Consider the following 19474-nt stretch of genomic DNA (forward strand, 5'->3'; position numbering starts at 1 on the left):
GACACCCCCCATGGCTCTGAGTTCTCTCCATTGACGTGTTCATCCATCAGGGACATTGTTTTGATTAATACACTGGTGCAGCCTTTAGGGTGTGACTTGTTTAGGACTTACTCTAAGAGGAAAGCCTGAGAAAATCTGGCAGAACAAAAGACATGGAATAGGCTTTGCTGACAGAAGCCACATGTCCTCTGACATCACACAACAGATCTCCATCCCGTACGTTGTTAAATGTTGCCAGCTTTATATTTAACCACATTCTCATTTCAAGTCATTGTTTGGATCAATTGTGGAATATAAACACTTTTTCTCCTACCAACAGTCGTTTCTCACATGGGCCTTAAAGCCAGGGGAGATTATCATTTTTTATCAGATAAAGACAAAGTGTAGGCCACATTGATCAATAAATCAAAGATCATTTACTCAGAAACAAATTTAGATCTCTTGTGATCTTTGTGTGTTTGTCCTTAGTTTGTTCCCAGTATTCACCATGTTACACTTCACGAGACATTGAATTTTGGCCGGATTTGGATCTTTCCGTGTAAATCTCAAAATAAACATCTTCCATTTTGCCAGTGAAAACACCAGAAATGTGTAAGGAAGTCACTTTGACAGAGTTTGGAGGACTCTTTTCATGACAATACACTTCTTTAAATCCATTCTACCTTAATCGTATTGCAAAAGTTTGGAAACAATTTTCACCAAGTTACAGAGTGCAGGGCACACGTGATACACCCTGAACAAATAGGTTGGTATAGATTGGGCTAATGTTTATGCCATGTTCACAGTTGATGATCTAGTACTATTTGACATCTCAAAAGAAGTGGATGATCACTAAAAATTATGTTTACAAAGATCAGAAAAAGTATGGTACACGTCAGCACACAGGTGTAGCCTTAAAATAAAACCCACAACCTCTCCATCAGAAGAAAGAGATCAGTGACATCAACCTTAGTTAAGCTTTATTAGTGCTCAATTTTGGAGTATATGTACTCAATTTAGGTTTACGAGTGCACAAATACACAAGTACACTTGTGAAGCAAAATGTGTCACCAGTGCTACTAGTGAAGCAAAAGATGTCACTATTAAGTGTTATATGCTATTAAGGGGGCGGGGAAAACAAATTCAGCTTTGCCATTGGCTTTTGAAAGCAATCGAACCAATAAGGGCCCTGGATTTGGTTAGAATCCCTCCTACTTCGTTTGCATTAGGTCTACTAGTACTACTAGTAAATCTTTTGACTTTACTAGTACTACTAGTAGACTAAAAATATTCTACCTGTATTACAATTGATATTTTGAGTGTATTAGTACTATTACTAGTACAGTGTTAGTTACTAGTTGTACTAGTAAACTTAAAATATGTTACTAGTAAGAAAAATCAAAGCTTTACTAGTACTGCTAGTAGTACTAGTGACACACTTTGCTTCACTGGTTAAGTGTACTCGTGCACTAGTGAACCTTTGTACTCCTCATTTGAGCACTAATAGAGCTTTTCCTCTGGGTAATATCACTTATGTTAGCTCAGTGCAGTTTTTTATGGGCGTCGTCCATGTCTTCCATTGATAATTCCTGCGTCTGTGGGAGCGGAGCAGCGTCAGCATTGCTGTCAGTAACCACTCACATCGCTGGACTCTGCTGCCTTATTAATGCTCATCATGTTGTGCTCCAATGACAGATGTCTCAGAGCAGCTTCCATGACCCGTCGTCAGTCAGTGTGAAGGTGCCTCGGCTCAACACGCTTTGATATTCAGGCTTCAGCCAACAGTGGGCGAGCCTGGCAACTCATTAAGGGGCATCAGTGAGCCACCTCTCAGTGTTGCCTCGGCTCGTTCTGGCACGCATTTGATGGCAGGCGTCCCTGACAGAAGACGGGCTCGGTGCTGTGCGGCGCTATGACGGGAGATGAGTGGGAGAATGGCGTGGAGAGAAGACTGGCAGTTCAGTTGTGGAGATATCAACTTGGCATCAAACACCGTGGCACATCAAAAGGAGAAGCACGCCTCCACCCTGCGTCTCACACTTTATCTTCCCGTTCCTTTCTCTTCCCTCTGTTACCAAGGAGAGGGGTCGACGTCGCCCACTCCTGCTAGGAGGGGGTGATGCAAAAAGCTTCCCAGTCTCCCTCTCTCCCACACATGAGGAGCTTGGCACAAGAAGAAAGATGTGAGCGCTGTGCAGGGAGAGAAAAGGGTAAACCCTCCATGTTACAGATTTACATTGTGCCATTAAAACAGAGATTAGTGCGGTGGTTGCCAGCACCATGAAAAGGCTTTAGGTTGTGTACGCCAGCTCACTATCTTAGAAGATGGCAGCTCCTGAACATCCGCTATGCTTCAGTCGTTCTCGTCACATTTTAGTCCTATTCTTAAATCTTCTCCCACTCTTGTCCTACAAATAATTCACAGAACAATGTTCCTAAGTTCCACAGTGACCACACACTCATCAGACTCCCACTGGAGAACATAACCTGCATTCCTCAAAATAAGCATCTGCTATTGTTTTGCCACAACTTTCAGTCTGTAAAAACACTAGAGATGAGTTGGTAAGTCACGTTGGCAGAGTTTTTTTAGGCCAACACAAGAACTCAGTTTTAAAGCAGGGCTGTCAAACTCATTTTAGTTCCGCGGACAAATACGGACTGGTTAGATCTCATGTGGGCTGCAGATTCAGATGAGTCACAGCAACCCACATTTGGTCATTTTCTAGAATAAAAATAGAGCGTGAAAAGCAACTTTAAAATGCACAATTTAACATTAAAACAGACATAATGATGTAAAAATATCTTGTGGATGCACTATTTAAGGTTGTGTTTTAGCATTTAGCATCAACATGAAAAATGGTGACATATGGACTTTAAAGTGAGAGCCACGCCCCTCCACCAGTCAACACACACACACACACACACACACACACACACACACACACACACACACACACACACACACACACACACACACACACACACACACACACACACACACACACACACACACACACACACACACACACACACACACAGCTTAGAGCTGCAGGAGAAGGCAGCAGTGTTGCTAAGGGACTAAATGCTCATCTGAGCACGACTGACAGAGTTATCATGTCTGTGCTAACAACGCTAATTCAGCACACACTTTTGTACACACTTGCATACGTGTATTCCTCAAATAAATGTTCTGCCATTTCTGTCCTGATTCTCCTCCTTCCCGACCAAGGACAGGAAACTCGAGATTATCAAATGTTACGTCAGATTATCCTGTGGTCTGAGGACTGTTTAGAGTGAATTTCTCCTGATAATCTGCTCTGAAAGAGCTCCTCGTGTGTGCGTGTGTGTGTTTGATGAATGCCGATGACTCCTGACCCAATGATTTGTGATGTGGAATTGGAATGTAGCCAATCAAGAAGCAGCTGACTGAGGAACACGTTATGCTGTGTTAAAGGCAACTTGCAACTCGACATTTCCCACATTGGTTGTTCGCTAGAATATTAGATTTCTTTTAACGAGTACCTCTGACTTCAGGTGGTGTTCAAATTCACTTTTTAAAGTTGGTCAGTTTTGAGTTGCTTAAACCACAGAATTAGATATTGATCTTAGATCTTGATTGATATTGTGAGATTTCTGTCTTGGAGGATGATTGACTGGTGGTACAGAATGTTTCTCTCTATGTCTGTGTGCGTGTTGAGATTATCGGAACTAACACACACTGTGATCAAAACTGATTTTTATCTTCACGTGTGGAGTCTAACATTTGGTTTTCTGTGAATTATTTTTGGTTGTGAGTGAAAAGGAATTTATTCTCCGAAAAATCTTATTTTCTCCAACTTTCTATGTTGGGTCATTTGAGTTTGTCTGTCTTTGATAGAATTAGTTGGTGACATTTAGGATAATATTAATCTGTCTTCTTTTAGGAAATAAGAATAAGTTTTAAGTTGTTCCCTTTGCACAGTTTTGGGTTTTGTTAGTTTGTGTCTTACAGTTTAGTTTTTGGGGAAGTGTAACAATTGGGGGCGTTGTCTAGGATCTGCTGTTCACAATATTAGAATTAATTCCAGGCTTGAATGAAGCTTTAGCTGTGATTGGCTTCACTTCTAATTCTTCTCTCCTTCTTCTCACTCTCAGCGACATCATCAAGAGAATCGACCAGTCTGAGTTTGAAGGATTTGAATACATCAACCCCCTCCTGCTCTCCACAGAAGAGACGGTATGAAAGCTCGAGCAGCATCTCGCTCTCGCCCACCCACTGCCTGTCCAAGCTGCTGTCTCAGCCACCAGCCAACTCTGAGGAGGAGGACTGAAGGACAACAGGCAGGACAGAGAAAGGGAGCTGTCCTCAACAGACAGTGCTGAATGTTTGCTGAGCGTTCGGACTCGTTTTCTGCTTCACTAGAACAAAAGAAAGGTGGTTCCCGTCATCACCTTCCTTTCAGCAGTTCCTCCTCCTCGTTTTCCCGCACAGTGTTTGTCCTCACAGCCAGATGTTTTCATTCTGTGCCTGCTCTCCACCTTCAACCTGTCTCACGTCTCTGAATGAAGAACTTGAATCTGTTCTGTGAGCACTTTCTTATTTAAAATCTTATTGTTTTTCTATCCGACAGAGGAGACACACCTCACTCAAAGCAAGAATGTATAACGTCAAAGAAAAGCGTCGACTTCTATTTGTGTATTTATTGTAGTCGTAACATCCACGTTGATGTTGCCTTTGATCGACGCAGCTTTCTTTGGGACACCGAGGCTCACAGACGGCTTTTAAAGAAGTGCCTCAAAGATTCCCCTCAGCCATCTTTGATTGCATAATTCATCTCGTTTGGGCGTTTCCTCACTAATGTGGTTGAACCGCCGTTTTCTGGATAGATTTTTAAATTGGGGAGCGTCGATCTGTAGCGACCCCGCCCCCACATTCCTGACTGGACTGAATGCTTTATGTTTCTCTTCAGACACTCACTGCTGACTTTTGGCATCATGATTAAATTGATTTACAAACCTGTTTGAAATCCTTCAGGTTTGTATTAAAACTCTGTTTAATGGTTGATTAATGTGATCCCACACTTTAATTTAGTCTCTTAATTAAAAAAAAGAATCGCAATAATGCACACATTGCCTAATCCAGCACAAACTTTAGATGATGTAACCACAGACAGGATTACATTTTCCTCCAGGGATTCAGCGAAGTATCCACCTTTGAACTGATGGGTTGTGTTGATCTGATCATTGCTAGACATCGTCAGGTCCAACGACGCTTAGACGCCGCAACAGATGTTGCTCAGAGAGAGAACAAGGCTTGGATTGTTCTTGGATTACGTGCTGCAGCGTCCACAGAGTGAACAGACATGTTTGGGTTCCTCCTTTACTGACTATCTCTGGGTGACCATCAACACACACACCACAAAGACCAGGAGGAGGTTCGATGTGTTACTGCTGAGTCAGACGTAACCAGTAGGGTTGAAGAATAAATAGAAATGAGATTTAATGTCTGAAAAATGTCTCATTTCCTGAGCTTTCATTCGCTCTACTGCTGTGCACACAGCACTGAGTATCAGACAGCAGCCATCCATTTATCCATCTTCTCCTCCTTATCTATAGTAGAGTCGTGGGGGGCAGCATCTTTAGCAGGGAAGCACCAGGCTTCCCTCTCTGCGACCACTTCTTCCAGCTCTTCCCAGGGGATCCCAAGGCGTTCCCAGGTCGGCTGAGAGACATAGTCTCTCCAGCATGTCCTCTGTCTTTATCGGGGTCTCCTTCTGGAGGGACCTGCCCTGGACACCTCACCAGGGAGGCGTCCAGGGGCCATTATAATCAGGTGCCCGAGCCACTTCATCTTGCTCTTCTTAATGCAGGAGGAGCAGCAGCTCCACTTCGAGCACTTCCCAGATGACTGAGCTTTTCACCCTCTTTAACGGAGAGCCCAGCCACCCTACGGAGGAAACTTATTTACCTGCGATCGTGTTCTTTTGGTCAGGACCCAAAATTCATGACCATCAGTGAGGGTAGGAACAAAGATCGACCGGTAAATTAGGAGCTTTGTCTTTCGGCTCAGCTCCCTCTGCATCTGCAGTGATGCAGAGTCCACACCAATCCACGTGTCAATCTCTAGCTCCATTCTTCCCTGACTTATAAACAGACTGCAGCTTGGAAGTTAAATTAGTTTCTCTTCTAATATTCACAAAGTTTAGCTACGTGCCTGGATTGTAGCTGCTGTTTTCTGATTATGTGCTTTGACTGGGTGCGGAGCTCCTCGGACACTCTGGGACTCAAACATCAGTCACTTTATTGGTGGATTATGAATAGGTTTTGTGTATTGGGGGGGGGGGGGAGTAAAACATTTTGAAGTGAAATGCACATGGGATTTGAAAGAAACAACTTAAAAAAATCCTCCACAAAACCAATCGTAGATGGAGAGGTATAATTTTGCCTCCGTCGGTTAAAGTCAGAGAGAATACCAGCGTCTCATGAACTCGTTGGACTAAACCACGGATCAGGAACCTTCACTTTCAAAGCTTCCCCAGCAACTAAACCTCAACAAGGAGAACCAGAAAAAGTCTCAGGGTTACTGAACCAGGATTTGGGTTTATTAATGTCACACTGGCTGAAAGGCCATTCTGTTCAAACATGAATAAAAACTCAGTTAAAAGAAAGTTTGAATGTTGTTGTGATTATGCAGAGTCTATTTTGAGTAAACAATCATCGCACATATTAAAGGAGCATAGGGCAGGATCAAGAAATAAGATTCCATAATGTCACGACAGCCATTAGTGTAACTGCAGCTTTCAGCAAAGCAGGCGTGGGAGTGCACATGAACTCTTTATAACAGCTAATGTTGTGACACGGTTATTTATTTACTCGCCATTCATGTGACAGTTTTCTGCAAGACCTCTGCGCATGCCTCAGCATTATAGTACCTGACCTCCGTCAAGTCGGGTTTGGACAGATATTTAGAACTGGTGGTCGGGCCCAGAATTGCAGAATAAAATGCATCCCACAGTCTGTTCAAGGCAATAGGGAGATGTGTGTGTGGACTCCTTCTCTTTGGTTTTGAACGTTTCATCACCCATCAGCATTAAAAGACTTCAAATGAAAGTTTCTTATTTTTTTTTTCCACAAATCCTGTCCTATGCTCCTTCAATCATCAATCACACAAAAAATAGCAAAAAACAACAAATGACCAAAAATGACAGAATAACACAAATAAGACATTAAAGATATACAAAAATATTCCAAAATCACACAAAGCCTTTGTTGTTTCCTGTGTTAATGCTCAGATTGGTCATTATTCTAATGCTGACATACATTTTGATCATGTGACATTTTTGTGGCCACATTGTGACAAAAGTTGCCCGCCTCTGCTGTTTGTATTTACAGTATTTACAGGTGAACTCTCAGTGACGGTTTAGGAACAAGAGTAACCAGTAGCTTTTAGTTTGGTTAGCAGCTTGAGATCAGACACAGTCTGTTTGTGGATGGAACGGTTAAAGTCACTGAAAAAGCTGTGAACAGACAGAAGGTGCTAAGCTAACATCTGAGCAGAACACAAACTGATTAAGTCTGCTCCCAAGAAAAGATGAGCTCCTCTGTTTCCCAATGATTTGATGAAATTTGACCCGTGGTAATTTGATAATCTTATAACAGGATTAATTAGCTGCTCCCAAGTCAAAGGGTCTCAATTAGCTGCAGGGCCTTCAGCAGGCGGGGGCAGATAAAGGAAGGGAGAGATAAGAACGCAGCTTCAGAGTCAGGGAACACACACACACACACACTACAACATCAGTGACACTTTTTTTTTTACTGGTTTTCTTTGGGAACATTATTTGAACTTGAATGAAATGAGATCATTCCTTCTTTTTGACATGAAGCCAATTTTTGTTTGAATCTTTGTAAATTTGTGTAATTAATAAAAATGAAAAATGCTTTTCTGTGAACTGTGGCCTTCATTCATTTTCCAACCAGAAATCCTTGTTAATGCTGTTCAGTTAGTCACGGTCTTCTCATTGGTGGACCTCTGATGGATCATCTATAGTATCGTTATCACACTGAATGAGCGCTGATGGAAACGTGTCAAACTAAAGGTCCAGAGGCTAAATTAGAGGTTTCAACCCAGTCCTAGGAATTATTTCTGCAGACTTACGTCATTAAAAATGAAAAGGAACACTGAAAATGCAGTAATAACTTGTTTTTATTTGGAATGTTCTTTAATAAATTATTTACACTTTGGTTTTGTAAAAATAGGATTTTTAATTTTTTTTTGGCAACTCGGAACATTTAGGAATCTTAACTCAACTCACTCACATTAGAGGGATTTGGGTGTCAAAGCCATGGCGTGCGAGCCCAATCCGGCCCACCAAAGAATCTTGGGACCACTTCGCTTGAACAGAAAATATAATTTATAAAATGTTGGCACAAAATTCCTTTGACAAGCTTTGAGTCAATGGAAAAAACCTCTGAAATAATTCCTTAAGTTCATGTAAAAAATGAAGTGAGATCATTCATAACCAACATTATTTGTTTTTTCAGCAATTAAAATAATTGCCGTAAACTGCCAAAAACCTTTATTGCATTTTTTTTATACATAAGTATTGGAGAAATTGATGATTTTGCATGGAAGCAGCTCGGAGTGAGCGACTCAGTCAGGTTCAAGGTCTGAAGATGTGATCTCCATCAACAGAGGAGGAGGATCCACATCTGACGTTATTTAAAGTGTGCACAGACCAATAGATACACGAGTGAGAAATCATCAGCAGTGATGCCACTAGTTCTAAATGAACACATATTTACAACCATTTAAAAATAGATTACCTGATAACGCTGTGTGTCACTGAAATCTACAGAATGTTCTCACAGTGATGTCGGAGCACCAACATGAAGTCTCAGAAACTTCAAAATAAATCAGAGAGCTCCGTGTCCTTCATCTGATCTCATTCTGGTGTGTGTGTGTGTGTGTGTGTGTGTGTGTGTCCAGCAAACAGCTTCCTGTTGGCTCACCAGGTCACATCCACATTCATGTCTGACAGACACTGAGCCAGGTGGCCGTCACGCTCCATCTGTGAACACCTGAGGAGAGAAGGACGGGATTCACTGCTGAGGCTGTCAGAACACACACACACGCACACGCACACACATGCACACACGTTACAAGTCCAATTTTTTTAAATAAAGTATTAATGTTAAATGTTATTTTTTATAAAAACTTGTCTTGTTTTCAGGTCATAATTTGTCAGGTGAAACTTTGTTGACGTTCCTGTTTAAAATGAAGAGTTTGTGTTATTTTCATGTTGAGGAGGTGGAGGGTATCGTCAGCAGCTGCTAAATGGAACTATTTCAGTAACTTCTAATCTAACTTAGTTACTCTTAAAAGGAGTAATCAGATTACTTTTTCCAAGGTAACTGTGGCAACACTGTTAGTAGTACTGCTGAAGCAAACATTGTAACTAGTACTACTAGCTAGGGCTGCTCAATTAATCAAAAATCAATTATGATTTTGATTTTTACACCCAATGATTACAAAAATAACAATTGAGAAAAATGATTATAAAATATATATATATATATATATATATATATATATTTTACATATGTTTTCTTCGCTAAATAAAACAAACCCACTATTTCAGACATCTGCAAATAATAAAGCTTGGCACACACATTAATACTAACTTAGAGTTCTTTAATCCACACACATGCAAGCTCCTCCCCTCCGCCCCGCCCCTCTCAAGGCTAAAGCTAGCCTGCAGGCTAACATGAGGAAAGTTGTTGCTAGTGGTCTTTAAACATGGCAGGAGAAATGCAGCAAAAACACTTGGTAAACAAGTGGAAAGTCAAATTCTCTGATATGGGAACACTGGGTTTGATGATGAACACCTCGAGCAAAAACATCAACAGTGTTTTGTTTTTGCTTGATTTTAGTGTTTGAAGGATTTGATTTATGTTTAAAGAATATATTTTACTTTTTTTTGTATAAAAAATAAATAACTTTTTGGTTGACAAATAATCGTTTGAATAATTGTGATTTCACATATGACTAAAAATAATCATGATTATCATTTCTTCTATAATCGAGCAGCCCTACTACTAGCAGACCTGATTATAATATTGCCAACATTTGTTCACTCTTCACCTCATGGAATTTTTCTGCGACAAAAATCTGTTTTCTTTCTTTTTCTATTTTGTGTGATAATGATTAAATAGAAATTTTCTTAAAGATTAAACAAACATGTTGGTATTAGTAAGAGATCTGTCTTACTTTCTGTTGTATATTTAGATTTAAGCTTTAAGCAAAAGTACATTTTCTCCAATTGTTCAATTAATTACTAATCAATAGCTGCCGCCCTAATCCAGATATCAACAAAAAACAAATATGTTTTAGTCACATCTTTACTGATTAAAACAGTGTGAGCTAAACTGAGACGAATAAAAAACAAAGAGGAGAGAAATTATCAAATGTTAGCATTGTAGCATCAACTCTCACTCTATGCTGAGGCTAATGTAGGTGAAGGTGCAGGTGAACTGCTACATGGTAATTTACTTAGCTTAGCATGTTTTACAAACTGGCAAGTCATCCACTTCGACCAATTAGGGCTGGGCGATATGGACCAAATCTCGATATTTTTTCTCAAAATTGCAATATACAATATAAATCTCGATAATTCTAAATCAAATTAAGTCTGACCAGAAACACCATTCTGGGTTAAATTTTCAGATGCAAAATGCCACACAAGCACATTTATTATTAAACTGCTGCACAATATGTGACACTTTTCACTTTTTCTGTAGTGTGTCTTGTTTAGGGGGAGTTCTGGGTTAGGACGCACTCAGCGATCCATCATACTGAGCTTTTCATGCTCTTCTGAGAAGTAGTGAAAGTAGCGACTCCCAAAACAAGTATTTTAAAACAAAATAAGCTATAAATATATAGATACAGGCAATATTGTAATTTTCTATATTGCCAAAATAGAAAACTCGATATATTGCCCAGTCCTACCCCCAATCCAATTTTTAAAAACTCCTAAACTAACCAGTTACCTCTTTTTGGGGTTTGGGTTATTTTGTGCGATACCGTCGTTATTATCGGCCACAAATGACAGTCGTAACTTGGGAGCTACGCTAAGGGACGCTACGCTAAAGGACGATACACTAAAGGATGCTACGCTATGCTAAGGGAGGCTACGCTAAAGAACACAACGCTAAGGGAGGCAACGCTATGCTAAGGGAAGCTACGCTAAAGGACACTAAGGATTGCTACGTCGGGTTAGTGCGTGAATATTGTGACAGATGTATGTTTAACGATGCTGTTGCAGTTGGAACTGACAGACATAAACAAACAAACCCATACATGAGATGAGGGGGGCGTGGCCAGGTTCTTACCCGTCAGGAAACACCTGCAGACACATGGGACAGCTGTGCAGCCCTTCCCCTCCTCCTCCTGCTGCTGCTGCTGCTGGATTCCCTCCATGCTCTGAGACATTTTTCTTCTCTTGCCCCATCGCCAACTCCTCCTCCTTGTCTGCCACTCCCACAGGCGTTTGTTGACGGTCGGGCGGCGGTGAGAGAGGAACATTAAACGAGCAACATGAGACGGCGTTGCCTCCATCAACACGACTGGTTTCTGATGATGGAGGCGGCTGACAAACAACTGCATGATTAGAAATCCTTCCAGACGTTGTTCTCTCAGGTAGGCCCGACACAGGTGTGCAGTCCTGAGGGGAGGAGTCCAGTGTGGGTGGAGCCACAGGCAGGGCAGGCGGCTCAGGCAGAGGAGCTACTGCAGCGCTGAGGTCATAGCTCCACCCATCCTCTGATGACTGTGCTACAGGCGCCTGAACGTGGACAGAGTCAGAGCTCAGAAAGAAGATTTGTATTTTGGTGATATAGAAAATTACAATATCGCCTGTATCGATATATTTTTTATTTTATACAGTAGCTTCATTTTTATTACAATACTCATTTTAGTAGTCGCTGCTTTCACTACTTCTCAGAACAACATGAAAAGCTCAGTGAGATGGATTTCTGAGTGCGTCCTAACCCAGACCTTTCCCTAAACAAGCCACACTACAGAACTAACTCACACGTGCTGTCCCTTACAGAAGAAAAAGCTCACATAATAAATATGCCTGTGTGGCATTTTGCATCAGCACATTTAACCCAGAATTGTATTTCTGGTAAGATTTTATTGAGTTCAAAATATTGAGATTTATATTGTGTATGGCCATTTTAGAAAAAATATAGATATTAATTTTAGTCCATAATGCCCAGCCCTAGTGTTATCATGTCAAAGCTGTACCAACCACTGCAGATGGCAGTGGGAGATCCGTCAGCCAATCAAAGCGCTTGCTTGTAGAGGATGGAAGAAAGACAGACTTCAGTGCAAACGCCCACAGGCTCTCCACAGCAGGCGGCTGTGCTCTGTTCCACCACACTGAGGCTCCGCCCACTGGCCTGTACAAGCACATCAGACAAACACCCATCTCTATATTAAATATATCTATGCATGACAGCAGCAGAACTATAAGATGCCTCTGGTTCGCTCCATTTATCAGCCTAAATTATACAAAAATGGTAGTTTTTATATGAAAAATCTGGCACGTCTTCTAACAATATTTTAAAAATATTATTTTATACTAATTGTATTGCCATATTTCGTACAACAAAAATGAAAAGTTACTAACTTATTTTATCTGTCTATTTCAAAAATGAAATATCTTGCATTTTGTATTAATGCATTCTCAAATGAGTGGACACTGAGCTCTGAAGAGAAATGAAAGATAAACAAAGCAGCTGATCTGACATTCAGGAGACTCCACAATAAACTATAGTTTATATTTACATACATGTATGTAATATCTGTGCTGTCGTTTGGTTTTAACCAGAGCCGTATAAAAAGAGAGAGTTGCGTCAACTCCGTTCACTCCAATGGTTCGTTTTTTTACAGCAATGGCGGCTCATGGAGCCTCACATTTGTTCCCGGAAATGATCACTTTACTATTGTAGCCAATGAAGCGAGAGCGGATTAGACGGTTTGTGATGCACTTTTGAACTGTAAGACATTATTATTATTATTATTATTATTATTATCAGCGTATCTAAACCCATTAACGTGTGCATTAAGGCATGTTAGTGGATTATCCCGTGCTAAATTTGTATTTTCATTTTTTTAACCAAATTAATGTTGACCTTGACTATGTCAAAAAAAAAAAAAAAAGCAATAGTAGCTGCTTACACTAATTATTAATATGAATTTACGTAAGGGAAAAAAAATATTTATGGAACTACATAAACATCTATAGTATATACACATACATTTGGCAGTGTACTGTATAAATATTGTCAATGAATGCAGTTATTGATGACAAATTACCTAAAATCCCAGTTATGTCACTAGGAATCAATAGATTCGAATGGCCCGCCACTAACTTCCGGGAACAAATTCAGTCTTACATGAATCACGTGACGGTGAAGGATTTTGGACTTCCGTTGTCGCAATCTCTCTTTATATGGCTCTGGTTTTAACAACTCGTCTAATGTCAAACTAAGAGAACGTTTTCCACTCATGGACTACCGACGCAGACTGACTGCAGGTTTGGTTTCCACAGCAACAGGACGCTTACCCTTCAGTAATGGCTGCACAGTTCACTGTCAGCGCTAATGTTGCTTTCTCATCTTTCGGATTTAACTGATCAGACTGTAGCTCTACCACAGAAGACTTCTTTCGTTTCAGTCTGGACTTAGAAGAAACGTCCGCCATGCCGGTTTCTCAAACTGGGCACGAATTCCGCGCCTCCTGAAGGAGGGACTGGGACTTCCTTGTTACACATGACGCATCATTGAATCTAGCCAATCAGGAAAGAGCTTCTTCTTCTTTGTTGTTTTACAGCGCTTCGCATCTGAGTCGTTGCATTACCGCCACCTGTTGTCTAATATTTCTACTTCTTCATCCTTTAAACAGCCTTTAAATCCTCTCCATCAGTCTGTAAAGCAGGACTGTCAATCTCATTTTAGTACAGGGGCCAAATACGGAGCAGTTTTTTTTTATTTTATTTTGTATAATTTATTTATTTATTTTTGAACAAGTAAAGATCTAATATAAATAGAAAAAATCTAAATTTGACATTATTGTGCCCTAATTTGATATGTAAGGCATCTACAATACCGAAGCAATGACAATTAATGAGAATTACATAGAATTGTTTGTGTAAAATTTCAGGATCCTAGAAATATTTGAGGGTTCTTTGTAATATACCCACGGGAACATCTGGAGCTCAAGCAAATATTGTGGAGTCTCATTAAATGTGTGTATTTGAAGGGGATGAGATATCTACAACTGAATGAGTTGGTATTTTACACAATGATTCACATTTTCTCTGTCTTTTTTATAGATATACTTTATCCTGTGGACCAAATTAGATGCTCTAAGGGCCCCCGGGCCTTGAGATTGACACATATGCCTTGAAGGATTCTCAAGCCAAATAGCAAAAACAGCTCAGCTGAAAGACTATTCTATGTAACCTTTACTGGTAGGAATGGGAAGCAATTTTGAAGCCGCATGTGCAATAAAAGCACTAAAGTGTAACTAAACCCACAAACCACCTTTTTCTGCTGAAAACAAATGTATTTGGTATTTGATTATTGTTCATCTCTTGAGTTCATCAGAGTCCGTCCACAGAAACGTTGCTTAGGAATAACTTCATCCAAGGAACTGATGACACCAAACTTTGCTCTAAAACGTCTGATTGAAATGATATTTCTCCACAGATTCTCTATGGAATGAATATATGGTGGGAACACACCATTCCACACATGTTGGACATTTCTCTTCACCAGTAGACCAAACATCTGGCCCACTGAGGCAGTTCAAAGTATCTCATTAACAAGTAAATTAAACATGGATATACTTTCTAAAATGTTGAAAAATATTTTTCTTTCAAACAAATATAAACAAGTTTACTTAGAAAATCTTTACACAATCATATTTACCTGTTTGAATGTGACCTGCTGCCTTGTTTCCGTGCGCAGTTCCGCATTCACTTTGATTGACAGTCTCAAAAACAGGAAGTCGAAGCCTATTGGCTGGGTGCAGTCATTTGTATAGGGTTCTATAGGATGAAGGAGGGACTTACATATATTCATGTATATGAATAACCACCGGCAGTAGATCAAACAAATGAAAACATATTTACTTAGCAAGTGGTCAGAAATCCATCTGAACTTACTTTGGGTTTCATTCCCCTGAAAAATAAACATCTGATTTTCACTATTTAAAATAAGAAATTTGTCAAGATTTGAGATTTTTGCTTGTTGTGCTTTGAAAGAGTTGTTTTTGTCCATCAAATGTATTTAAAAGAAACCAAAAAACCGTTCAACCTTGTCATGGTTTTTAAAGTAGAATTTTTTTGTGGGTCTTTAAAAAATCTTTATCTCGAATAGTGTCGTCTCGAGCAGGGGTTCTCACTCTTGGGGTCAGGACCCCATTTAGGGTCGCGAGACACTGGAAGCCTATTTTCATCACTTTTTTTTTTTACCATGTTTTTGCTCCTTTTGATGCATTTTTGGTCCATTGCTCCCATTTCTGCCACCTTTCAACCATATTTCAATGCCTTTTCTGTAATTTTTTTTATACTTTCAACACATTTTTGGCACTTATAAACCCTTTCTACCACTTTTCCCACCTAATGTTGCATATGTTGACCCATTATTGTCACTTTTAACCTCTTTTCACCATATCTCATTACTCTAATTTGCAACCTTTAACACATTTCTGTGGTTTTTAAAATCCTGTTTCACCACCTTTTCCACCAGTTTTGGTCACTTTTAACCCATTTTATTTCTGATTAAAACAAGGATTTACATCTTTAAGATGACTACATACTATGCAGCAAATAATTACAAACATCCGGGATAACAGTGGATATTATTTAAATAAATACATAAATGTCGGTTATCACAGATTTGTATAACAATAGACCATCTGTTTGCGGACTTCATGGATGGGCCCCAAAAAGCTCTCCCCTTTATTCCCCCTTATAGATGGCCCTGTCTCCTCATGACTGTTCTTCAATGTTCATGTCTGTGTTCAACCACCTTCAGGTACAGTGGGGGTCCCCGCTCTCTGGCACCTTTATTTTGGGGGTCGTGGGCTGAAAAGGTTAAGAACCACTAGTCTAGAGTACAACACTATTTCTTAGATCATAGATATTATGTTGATATACATATAGTATACATTTTTACCATTGAACTAATGTCATGAGTAAATAAAAAGCAACATGAGAGAAATGCTATATTAGCAATATGTGGATATTAGCTTCTACACTTGTTTTTACTTTTAAACGTTTGACGGAAGAAACCAATTTTTAAGTTCACTGTTAAAGGTCTGAGGTTGTTCTTTTATTCAACAGTACATCCATGGGATCACACTCTCTCACCAGGATTTCCACTTGGTGCATATTTAAATCTTTACGTCATATGAGAGCTTTAACAATAATACTTTCCTCCCTTTTTGCTTGAAAACACATAAAGTGGAAAGAAAGCTGAAGTCATTGTGCAGAGACATTTAAGCTTGTGGCCTGAAGAGAAGGACCAACGGAGAGTGGCTGTAATTATGCAATGGAAAAGAACAAGAGCATGAGGGAAGGGAAGGGAAGGAAAAACAAAAACCTTAATCCAAAAAAGACAAACACTCTGACATAGAGAACATGCGTTTTGTATGTAGTTTGTCAATAGTGAACTAAAATGTTGCCCATAGCATGAGTATGGTGGTCTTGAAGCTGGACTGCTATAGACTACAGACGGACAGGTTTCCTTTCACCATTAAAGACAAAAGCAGAGACGTGAGCCAGAAGTGTGGTTCACGATGCCTGGAAAGAAGCATGTCATCCATGTGATGCTGTGCTCTGCTTTGCTGCTGCTGCTATGGCAACAGCATCAATACAATCACAAGAGCTTTACCACTTCATCATTAAGAAAAACAAAATAGAAGTGAAGCTGAGAATTGTTATGTTGAGCAATGAAAGCCTCTCAACATGTTTAGTCACATGTTATCATGACCTTCATTCAAGAATCAGTTTTACTAATGTGTTACATCTAATAAAGGTTTTTTTTTACGAGTTTGGACTGGCTGAATGAAATTAACAGAAGCTGCCTTTAGAACAGACATGGGCCCCAGGGTAAATGCACAGAATGACAGAAAAAATGCACAAAACAACAGCTAAAGTACACAACAATGATTGAAAACAAAAAAACAAAAAACAAAGCCAGAAAAACCAACAGAGATGGACAACTGGTAAATGCAAAAAACACACAAAATGACAACAAAGAAAAAAATACACAAAAACACATCCAAAACCACACTATGACTACAAAAACACGAATAATGACAGAAAAGTATACAAAACGACAACAAAAAAGCACAGTGACTCCAAAAACACACAAAGGCCCTGTACTACGAAGCTGGATACGTATATCCTGGATTTATCTCCGTTAATGGGCTTTACCTAACCAAACAATCTCTGTTAGAGAGCCCCTGTCCAACGAAGCAGGATATAAATATGTTCACTTAAGCAAGTTGATTTCAGACAGTCTCTGCGCGCTCCTGTGACAGGGGTGGAGATTACAGCGTCAGACCAATCACAATCACGGAGAGTGTAGAGCAACTTACGTCACAATTGAGGAATAATTCTTTAAAATATTAAGAATTAAAATCCATAATTTAGACCATAAACAAGGCTGTTGCTGCAGGAAAGGCAGGAACAAAGGAACACAGGCAGGAAGTCTATTGTTTCACTGTAGTATGTTCCTGCTGATGCTGTGAGCGTCACGAGAGCCTATGTATGAATGAATGAAAGAATGAATGACTTAATCCATCCACGATACAGAGAACGTCTGACACAGGCTTCATCAGCTGACTGTAGATCAGTTCATCAGATATAAATCTATATCTTTCCTGAATGATGTCATTGGTAAATGAAAGGATTGTATTAATCCATTAATAATCTTTTTTTTCCTAAACACAGCTGTCAAATCTGCACCAACCAGGATCTTCAAACAATGGGCAGGTCATTTTCAAAGAGAACTGATTGGTCAGGAGGCGGGACTTTTGTACAGATCTTATCCACTTCAGGTTGGGTGTTCAGCATAAGTTACCATGGTGATTTCCCCAGACTTTATCCAGCGTCATAGTAAAGAACACACCAAATAAATTCCAGAAGTTAGCGCGATAAGAGGCAATCCAGCTTTGTAGTACAGGCCCAAAAGGACAAGAATGTTCCACAAAATTAATTAAAAAACAACAACAAATGGACACATTTATTGCAGAATAAGCCAACTTTTATCACAGTGGGGTCACATGATCAACAACATACATGTCAGCATTAGAATAATGACCAATCTGAGCATTAACACAGGGAACAACAAAGGCATTTTGTTGTCATTTTGTATTTTTTCCATTATTTGTTTGTGTTTTGTTTTATGTGTTTATGGAATCAGTTTATATACGGTATTTTCTTTATAACTTCGTTTTTGGTGTGTTTCTGTATGTTTTCCGAGTCTTTATGTGTATAGTGTTTTCTAATGTCATTTTTTGTAATTTTGTACTTAAATTAAAGTCATTTTGTGTGTTGACTTTGGTGGCCAACAAAATCAGAGTGAGGGTTATATGTTGTGCCCCCCCTGGGGCTCCAGTTGCATATGAAGTGGAAACAAGAAACTACCATTCAGGATAAGTTTGTATTTACTTTCTCACACAGCTTTACCTTCACTGATAGCACCAAGCTCTTTAACATCTGTGAGAGCTACTAAACACCTCATCATTCCTCAGGATTCATGTAAGAGATTGGCCACTTTTATTATTAATATCAACATTCATGACAGCATGAACAATTTAAGCATTAATACAGGACAGAACACAGGACAGAACAATGGGTTCCTTTGTTGTTTTGTGCTTTTTTTCTTGTCTTTTTGGAGTATTCACTATTTTGTAAAAAAAAAAAAAAAAAATCTTTGTGCTTGTTTTGAGTCCTTTTGTAGTGTTTTGGTGCAACTTTGTTGTACTTTTGTGTATATGTTTGGTCATTTTGTGCATTTACTTTGAACAAGCATGTGTAAAACTGGACATATGTATATTGTGATGTTTTCAAAGTGTGTGTGTGTGTGTGTGTGTGTGTGCATCTGGTGATAGTTGGTTCCTGGAAGAGAGAAGAAGATTCCTGGCTGGGATTCAGTGAGTGAGCCAGACACACAAACAGAGAGGGAGGGGCGCGTGACGGAGCGACCTATACTGACACACGCGCGTGCACACAAACACGCATACATACAGACAGAGTGTGTGTGTAAGTGTGTGTGTGTGTGAGAGAGAGAGAGAGAGAGAGAGAGAGAGAGAGAGAGAGAGAGAGAGAGAGAGAGAGAGAGAGAGAGAGAGAGAGAGAGAGAGAGAGAGAGAGAGAGAGAGAGGGGAGGGCTCTTCTCTCTCTCTCTGTGTGTGTTGTGTGTGTGTGTGTGTCGGTGC

At 39.8% G+C, this 19474-nt stretch overlaps 2 protein-coding genes across 4 annotated transcripts in view; one reads left to right on the plus strand and one right to left on the minus strand.

Moving 5' to 3' along the window:
- The window catches only part of prkcz (protein kinase C, zeta), an 88491-nt gene extending 81865 nt beyond the window's left edge, over positions 1-6626 (plus strand). For all 3 annotated transcript variants that reach the window (XM_028453042.1, XM_028453044.1, XM_028453045.1), the window contains one exon: positions 4114-6626. In XM_028453042.1, coding sequence (XP_028308843.1) covers positions 4114-4201 — 88 coding nt within the window. In that variant the 3' untranslated portion in view covers positions 4202-6626. The remainder of the gene's footprint in view (positions 1-4113) is intronic.
- Positions 6627-8711: 2085 nt separating this feature from the next.
- si:ch73-70k4.1 (Fanconi anemia core complex-associated protein 20) lies at positions 8712-13759 on the minus strand. Its single transcript, XM_028453948.1, has 4 exons — positions 13587-13759; positions 12267-12417; positions 11347-11798; positions 8712-9036 (listed from the first exon to the last, which is right to left on the minus strand). The coding sequence occupies exons 1-4, from the start codon at positions 13721-13723 to the stop codon at positions 8964-8966; spliced, it is 813 nt and encodes a 270-aa protein (XP_028309749.1). The 5' UTR covers positions 13724-13759; the 3' UTR covers positions 8712-8963.
- Between the last annotated feature and the right edge of the window lie 5715 nt (positions 13760-19474).

This window comes from Gouania willdenowi, chromosome 7 (genome assembly GCF_900634775.1).
Source record: "Gouania willdenowi chromosome 7, fGouWil2.1, whole genome shotgun sequence".
In the NCBI taxonomy this organism is placed as follows: domain Eukaryota; kingdom Metazoa; phylum Chordata; class Actinopteri; order Blenniiformes; family Gobiesocidae; genus Gouania; species Gouania willdenowi.

Bases quoted from the DNA above. Each gene is read 5' to 3' on its own strand.
- si:ch73-70k4.1 (XM_028453948.1), bottom strand. From the start codon at position 13,723: ATGGCGGACGTTTCTTCTAAGTCCAGACTGAAACGAAAGAAGTCTTCT. The intron at 12,418-13,586 runs GTAAGCGTCCTG...GTGCTTGTACAG, and splicing joins TGTGCAGCCATTACTGAAGG to GCCAGTGGGCGGAGCCTCAG. The intron at 9,037-11,346 runs GTAAGAACCTGG...TTCTCTCCTCAG, and splicing joins CTGCAGGTGTTTCCTGACGG to GTGTTCACAGATGGAGCGTG.